The sequence below is a fragment of the Cariama cristata genome, unplaced genomic scaffold (assembly GCF_000690535.1).
Source record: "Cariama cristata isolate BGI_N322 unplaced genomic scaffold, ASM69053v1 scaffold22039, whole genome shotgun sequence".
Classification (NCBI taxonomy): Eukaryota; Metazoa; Chordata; class Aves; order Cariamiformes; family Cariamidae; genus Cariama; species Cariama cristata.
The window spans coordinates 1-8,693 of record NW_009634332.1 but is presented as its reverse complement, the minus strand read 5'-3'; the positions used below and the strand labels follow the sequence as shown (position 1 = coordinate 8,693).

The window sequence follows — 8,693 nt, the reverse complement described above, 5'->3', positions numbered from 1 at the left end:
AAAGAGCCATTGTCCTTTGTTTTGCTTTAAAAATCACTGGTTTATATTTAAAGATACTACTAGACCAAAACGAGATTATGAGGTGGATGGACGTGATTACCACTTTGTCACTTCTCGAGAGCAAATGGAGAAGGATATCCAGGATCACAAATTCATTGAAGCTGGCCAGTACAATAATCATCTTTATGGAACAAGTGTCCAGTCAGTGCGAGAAGTAGCAGAAAAGGTAAATCGGTGCCAGTTACTTTAATTTACTGAGGTGATTTACTGACTGTGATGACAGGGGAAACGAAAAGAATGGCAAGAAGCTGTTAGGTACCCTCTGACTTTAAAAAGAATTTGTACAAAAGTAGAAACAAAACGTACAAAACTAGCCACAAATGCACTTAGGGAAATAATGAAGCTTTGGAATAATGAAAGCACTGTGATTAAATTATGGGAAAAGAGCAGCCACAGTTTCTGCCCTCTTATAAAAAGAGAATAGAGAAGAAATAATTGGAATTATAGGCTAATTAGCCTAGCTCACATATGTAGATCATTAACTAATTAAGAATAGTGTGGTGGAGTTGATTAATATGATGATCTGTTTGACATACATCTGTGCAGAAAAAAAAACTGTAAAAATGTTTTTCTTTGTGTCCTTCATGGATTTAGCTGACGAAGGGAAAAGAGTAAACGTAATAAACTCATTTTTAGAAAGACTTTTTACATAACTACCACCACATTTTGAAGACTGACCTTATTGTTTTTATCCTGAACAGATTTTATTTTAACTATTTCTTGCAAAATCTAAGTATTTCTAAATTCGAATTGAACTTTACTTGAGCTCTGTGAAAAAGAGTAAGAAGAAGGAAGCATATTTCTTAAAGAAAGATGCTCGTTTTAAAGAAATTTTTGGTAAAAAATTTTTTGCAAATGTTCCACGTTAGGTTGATGAGTGTTGTTCTACTGCTTACAAATATGGTGCATTTACAGTAGACAATGTTACCTGATCTGTATGAGAGAAGAAAGCTATTTTCTAGGTGGGAGCTCACAAGCATGAGCACTTTTAGTCTGGATGTGCAGAGGGTAAGTATGGTTAACCCCTGTGATGTGGGAGTGTAATCAGTCCTCTGGAAGATAGTGTAGACCATTTTGGTCAAATGGCCAAGTACTGTTATTTCTGGCAATTTAATTTAGTGGAATCAAAACCAGGGTGAACATGGTGAGATCTGTGGTTCATGTGGTTCAACTTTCTCATTAATAGTTGATGGTTTTTGTCATCAACATGGCTTTCGAGTTAATTTGTCTGTTCTTACTCTCTGATGCATCCCTTTGCATGGTAGGCCTCTTGCCTTTATCTTCAGAGGAACTACAGCATTTTTTCTTGAGTTTTAGGCTGGGAGTTAGAGACCACCATCCCCTACAATTGCCAGTCACACTGCATATGTCTGTCTCTAGGCAGCTGACTTACTCTGCTTCATCTGCACCTTTGACCAGTGTCTTAAAGCAAGGTTTTTAAATAACGACATATGTACAGTGGCTTTGTTCTAATATATTCCCCCAGCTAAGTTTTCCTCTTAACTGACAAATAGAAATTAATACAGTTTTCTTTGTCTTTCTCACCTTATGGAATAGAACCTGGCCCTGTGGTATATAGCAAGAAAAGTAAAGAAAATAAAATTAATTACAAAACAGTTGAAGTAAATGAACAGTACTTTACATGGAAGGCTGAATGAAGCTGTGAAACTATCATATGTGGTTATATGATGAAACTATTTATTAAACAGCTTAAACATTGTAAACCTGTTGGCAGTTGCTTCACCTGGTAGCACTGATACAATGCTTCAGTTCTATCCTAGACCTGAAATTGTCTGTGTTCTTCTGCCCATCTAGTGGGATTAGTAAGGTACTAAACAATTGTGAATCTCTTATAAACTGACATGCAGAACAAAGTACTACCAGATGTCTCTGTGCTATTAAATCTCTTGCACAGGTACCATGGGACGTTAGGTAGATGCAGCAATTTCACAGTTCCAGCTAACATTGTTTTTCTGGGAAACAGTGGCTGGTACTTCAGAACTCGACTTCAAGATTGTGACAGGGCTGAAAACTGGTCAGTCTGGGGCTACTTCCTCCTTGTATTCCTCTCCATCTCACTTAAGAGATGAATCTCTTCGGTGGGTCTTATTACTGGGATACAAAAGTTGATTTCCAAGTTTTCTATGATGAATTTAGGGGAAGACACAACAGAGGTGACTGCTACTACCCTAAAAGTACCAGAAATAGTATTCTTGCAATAGCTTTAAATTGTGTTCATTTGCCCATGCTTCCATGGGGAGAAGATCCCTCTCTCTCTCATTTCCTTATCTATAATGGACACAGCTGAAGATGCTTTTTGATGTCATTGTTCTGTTATTGTAAAAGGCACTGAGGGTTGTGCTGTGTTTCTCAATCAGATGCAGTGCAAGTAAGGAACTAAAAAATATGTAAAATACTGTTTAAATGCACTGTGCAAAGAGCAAAATAACTTCCCTGGATGAAAACATGATAATCATATCATGAAATACTTGCCTGCCTTTTCCTTGTCTTCCAAATCTTCACTTGAAAGGAATTTTTGTGTCCTCTTTTCTTAGGAATCACTAGCAGCTTGTAAATTTCTGTCTGAGGCCACTGTTAATGCATGTTCATTATTGATTTGGAATAAATTGTCACAGTTATATTCCATAAGGTCTAGCATAGCTACTGTGCTGGCAATCTGGTCCTCCACCCTTTGCCCAAAATACTTCAGCATCTGGCATAAGTTGTTGGGCCAAACACAGCAAATAGTAAGTGTCTTATCCCAAAAAGGAAAATGGACCAGGTAATGCTCTTGATTCTCAATTCCCAGAGCATGTGCCACATTTAAAGAGAAACAATTTGAAAGATGTGGTCAAGTCAGCACATGTAGTAAAATACTATGCTAGAACGTATGAACACTGTTCTTAAATTATACCAGTCAGCATCCACATCCATGGACTGGATCTGGGAAACAACTATCATCAGTTGAAAGCAAGCACATACGTATTCTTCATGTGGGAAGAACACTTCTATCCTCTTTTAAGGATTCCTGAAATAAAATTCTGTGGGTTTGTTGTGCAAGAGATCAAATGTAAATGATCCTAGTGATCTCTTCTTCAGGAATGTGTCAGTCATTTCAGACTGCAGTCACTTCCTTGCTCTTCAGCATGCCCTCCAGGAATGATCTCCCAGGGGTTCAGGAGGTGCATTCTATGATATGAGTAACCTTTGGTTTTATGGTGCTTGTGGGTTTGTATCCTGGCTCCCAGAATTTTGCCATTCACATTGGTCTTCTTCTAAAGAAAAAGCTTTTCTTATTTTAGACACCTGACAGTGGTTTTCTGTTCCTCTCCCCGCATCCCCTTCTAAAATGGTGGTATGCCAAATTACTCCTATGCTTCTGGGAAAGGAAAGAAATAAAAATGTGTGAGGTGGCAATGAGCGTATTGGAGATGAGAGGAGCTGAGGAACAGGAAGAGCCTTTGAGATGAGATATCCCAAAGAGCTGGAATATTGCTTATAGTAGGAGAATAAAGGTGAGGTGAAAAGTAGCCCTACCACATTGTCTTCCAACTGCCCAGAGAATGGTTGTTATATTTCTTTCTCAAGAGATGAAAAGATAATCAGCCCAAATAAGTTGCATTGATCTTGAACTTGGTATTCTACTGTGTGTTAGCTGGAGGGAGGAGAGTGCTTGTATTCATTTCCATGTAACGATTCTGATGATGGCGTATTTCCCACCCATCGGGGTGGTTACTTCCTCAGGTATGCCAGTTAAGTCATTTGGCTCCTCTCTAAACTGCATCTGTGATATGGCCACCTCCCCAAAGGATCCTCAAATAATAATAATAATTAAAAAAAAAAAAACCCACCAACAAAAAAACACCAAACCAAAAAATCCACAACATTTTGGTGGTGTGGAGGAAGTACAGTTGTTCCACTGGATGATTCTGCATTGTTCATTGGGCTGCAACCCCTGGTGTAGAAAGAAAGGAAGAAGGGTTAGAAACATCTCAAATGATGTATGATCCCAATAGAGAACTGTTGTGGGACCTTGTGCCAAAGTGGTGAAATCATAATATCATTGATGTAAATGCTCTAATTTTGTTGGCTTCAGTGGAGACATGTTTTCTCTTCTAAATTATTATACTCTGCATACCTGTGACTTAAACTTTGCTTAGTGCCATTTTCCCTTCTCTCACTTTTTAGGGTAAACATTGCATTCTTGACGTTTCTGGTAATGCGATCAAAAGGTTGCAGATTGCCCAGCTGTACCCAGTCTCCATTTTTATTAAACCCAAAACAGTGGAAAATATCATGTGAGTAAAAGTAAAGTACCTCAGGCTAAATTGTTTGAGACTGTCACTGTATTTGAAAAGCCAACTGCAAGTTATGTGAAGACAATTGTAATATTTGCGTTTTAAACAATATTTAATTTCCTGAGTTTGATTTCTAGAGTCTTTTAGATGGGATTTCTAATGTAAATGAAAGTGCTTCAGAACGAATGTCATTGTGCTAAATTCCATGCAACATCGTGTCAAAACAGCTCATTCCCACTACGGTCTTTGCTTAGGTGTGTCATTTAGGAGACTGCCTCTTATTAGGGTTAATACTCAGACAACAGTTTAAAACCTTGTTTCAAAATACTCATAATATTTTATAGTAGTTTTTAAATGTAAAATGTTTTCAATTTCAGGGAAATGAATAAACGCTTAACAGAAGAGCAAGCCAGGAAGACATTTGAGAGAGCCATGAAACTGGAGCAAGAATTTACTGAACACTTCACAGGTGTGTTTTGCTTGGGAGTGTTCCCTTGCCAGAGTTGAAATTTTATTGCTTGCTGTAAAATAGTAATTGCCTCACTGCTGAGATAAGGCTGAACTTGGTTTTCTGGCTGATCTGTGATTGTTTTGAGGCATAGAGCCATGTTAGTTACCCTTACATTGATTTCAGTTTGATCAGTTAATTCATTATATACAGAAAATTACTGGGAGCCTAATTTAGATTTTAAAAACTGTGAGACTTTCTGTCATTTTCCTAGGTATTGTAAGGCAGATGTTTGCTTTGTTGATATATTGTATCGTTAAAGTTTTTTATTTGCAGAGCTGAGATAGCCCAGCAAAGGTCTGTGTAGAAAATAATTGATTTCCTTTTTTTAAAAAATCAGGAAGTTGATCAAGAATGATGGTAATTTAATTAAGCTTCTGGAAATCGGGCACTACAGCATTATGATGTTAGCAAATCAAATTTGTGTATGCCATAGACAGCATGGGATGGGTTGTGAGCACTCAAACTGTGCTAATTGTTTGTATTGTGCCTTTCAGTAGGGGGAGATTGATCAAGTCAGGATCTTCAGGAGGACAGAAATGAGCCTTCTCTATTCCTGTCCTAGATAGGAAGGAAAGGATCAAGTGTATGTTACGTTGTCTTTTGCAGTATTTCAGTGTTTGCTGCCCCATTCACCTTCTTTCTGTGACATTCCTTTGCCCAGTTCCTTCTTCCCCATCTTATGTGGGCAGAGCTGTGAATGCAACAGTCCACTCCACCTGGGAAGAGACACAGGAGGGAGTGGTGGCTTCACATGGGAGGAAGATAGAGGAACGAGTAGATGCCCTGCCCCAGTCTTCCCACTGTCTTGTTCTCTACCTTGTGTGCTGCCCACACAATGAACAACTTGAGTCCATCCCTTTTTATCTGCCTCCTTCCCTCTCTGCTGCCTCGCAGCTGTCAATCTATTTCAATACTGCATCTAGCTCTCCTACTCTTCCTGTAGCTCTCTATCTGTCTGCACCCAGAAAGTTATGGGACTCAACATATATTGCAAATTCTTCCTCTTATAAGAGTCCCTTAGCAAATGACTTGCAAATGTGTCAAGTTTGTTGTTCAGGAAACAAATGAGTTGATTTTAATAGATACTAATTAAATATTTAGTTAGTAGCTGGTATTCTCCCAGGCTGTCTCAGGGCATTATGTAGGACACTTTTTCAAGAAATTAAGGGACATGATTCAAAATGATTCAAAACCCGAGTGGACTTTTTATGTGCTTTAGTGCTCAGGGCCATGTGTCTTCTCAGAAGTATAAGGCTTATTGACAAAGGAAGATAGCAATGGTCAGATTTCTGTTCAGGTCAGAGAACCTTTTCTGAATCTGTTTGAGATACTTGAAGACATTACAAATCCCGCTTACGACTTACAGTTTGGAGGCTGCAACCCATGAGTCAGTGGTAAAACAGAACATGTGAGTATTCCCTAATGTGTTAAAAAAATACCACATTGTGTAGGGTAACTGAAATCAGCTTCATCAGCAGGTTGAGTTTAAACAGACTTAAACCTTGCACTGAAGCATATGAAGAGCACATTCATCTTCTATTTTGAGAGTATTGAGCTTTGGAAGAGGTGTGGTTAAACATAGCTGCAGAGAAGTAAGATGCTGAAGCTTACAGCTATTTGCATTGCAAAGATATTTCTAAATTTTTCTAATGCGCTGTTGTGAACATTATACTTGAACATGTGCTGTGAACGTTATACTTGACCTATAATAACTGAACAGCCTCCTCCCACAGGCACTATGACAATGGGCTCTAGATGGGGAGAAAGTTTTTAAGAGATGGGAGTGATGAGCAGGAATAAAAAGGAAATAATTTGTGTGAAAGTAAAGCTCAGAAGCAGCAGTAATATGTTAGTGTACAAAAGAGTGAATCTGGCCTGCCTCCAAAATTATCTTTCCTGCTCAACTTTGTTTCTTGGATTATCAACACGGAGGTGGCAATCCTACTTAAAAAGAAGTTGTTGTCTCACAGGGTTTGCTTTTTCAGACTGAAGTGTGGTAAGAACAGCTCAAACTTCATTCTCATTTTCACGAGACTGTACTTTACTCTGATATGTCAGAACACATCCATATTGGCTCATTTCTAATATATTTTCTCCAAGGCTAGAAAATAATCTAACTTACACTATCTAAACATAAATTGCACTTTTAACTCTATAAGGAAGCCTGTTGTCTATAAAACTTGAATCTATTCGCTGGGCAACAAACTCCATGAGTTCCTCCTCTTTTTGGCCAAAAGCAAAGGTAGTGCTAGCAGGCAGAAATCCCAAGGTCAGCCAGCCTTGCTATGAAGTTTCAGGATCCAGCTGAGGAACTCACCAGTCTGTGTTACACTAAACCTGACTCTGCATGAGGACACAGCCCTGTCCTCTGTCTTGCCTTGTTGTGTTGGAAACGCACATGAAAGTTGGACCAGAAAGAATGCTGGAGGATGCGAATTGACTCAGGCAAACTAACATGTGGTTAGGAAAAGCAAAAAAACCTTCTCAGTTGTATATGTATACTTGTAGTGAACTGAAGACCACTTCCTAACCCCAGGCCTCTGAGTGGGTGAGATGGTGCTTTGTGTGTCCTGCAGTACCAACAACAATGTGATTCACTCCAGCACAGAAACCAGAAATCTCAGTGGGTATCTGTTCCTTCAGCAATCTAAAATCCTCTTGTCGCTCTGAGAGGAAAGAACAGCTTGACTTGGAACATCTTGGTGTCTGTATGGAGCTAGGAGGGATGATTGCTGATTGCCACATTATGTTTTGCAGCTATTGTCCAAGGAGACACACTGGAGGAAATCTACAACCAAGTGAAACAGATCATAGAGGAACAGTCAGGACCTTACATCTGGGTTCCAGCAAAGGAAAAATTATGAAAACAGATTTTTATTTTTCATTTTCTAACTGACATCACCTACTACATCTGACAACTCTTAAACCCTTCCAGTGGAGCCTGTCTCTAGTTCTTTCCAGCGTGGTTCATACCCTAACCATCACATTCTGCAGTTCCCATAATGCTTTACATTTGGTGTCTCTCTTAGTTTAAATAATTTGTATTATTGTGTGTTGTTGGTTTGCCATTTTTTCAAACATGACAGTGGAATGGCCTGACCAGCTATTAGTTTGGGGAGGGGGTGGGAGGGAATTGCTTGGTAAAATTCCTTAATGTTTAAGGACAAGTAACTTTCAAAGATTTTTTCAAAAAAGCTTTATAGACACTTTTAAAATTTCATAACAATTGAAAGAAAAGTTGTATTCAAGGAAGTTGTAAATCATGAGTAACTTTGCACGCTTAACTTTAATAGCATGGTTTGGTCAGGGCAATCAATTTCAGGTTTTATTTTCTGAGTTAAATTCTGTTCTCGTGGGGGTTTTTTTTTTTCCAGGCAGTTAGAGAGAAATTTTCAAATTTTGAGTTAACATTTTCATTAAGTCCCATTGCTACTCCTCAAGGGATATTCATTTTCATAATTTCATATGAATATTCTTATAATATATTTTTTCATTTTTTTGCCAATAAAATTGCTAGGGACAAAAATGTGTAATGTTTTTAATCTTCCTCATGAAACACTATTTATAGTGTCTTACAGAAATTGTTTATAGATAATGGTCATCACACTTTTTGAGCCTAAAATATGTTTAGGTGCTAGGAAACCTTGTATTTTTCAGAGGAATGCCAAATTTCCATTGGCAGTAATACAAAAAATAGCTGCAGAGATGGTCATTAGGGCAATGACAGAATGATTCGTAGTCTAAAAATGTGTGTGTTCTTAGGGGTCAGATTTTAATGAATATTTTACCCACAATAACTGCCTATTTTGTTATAATAAATATAT

General features: G+C 38.1%; 1 protein-coding gene across 1 annotated transcript in view; it reads left to right on the top strand.

Moving 5' to 3' along the window:
• LOC104166997 (disks large homolog 1-like) overlaps window positions 1–8,687 on the top strand; it is a gene marked incomplete at its 5' end in the record, with an annotated part of 18,172 nt that extends 9,485 nt beyond the window's left edge. Inside the window, 4 exons of the mRNA XM_009707115.1 lie at window positions 54–226; window positions 4,249–4,358; window positions 4,736–4,827; window positions 7,627–8,687. Coding sequence (XP_009705417.1) covers window positions 54–226; window positions 4,249–4,358; window positions 4,736–4,827; window positions 7,627–7,733 — 482 coding nt within the window. The remainder of the gene's footprint in view (window positions 1–53; window positions 227–4,248; window positions 4,359–4,735; window positions 4,828–7,626) is intronic.
• Window positions 8,688–8,693: the final 6 nt, after the last annotated feature.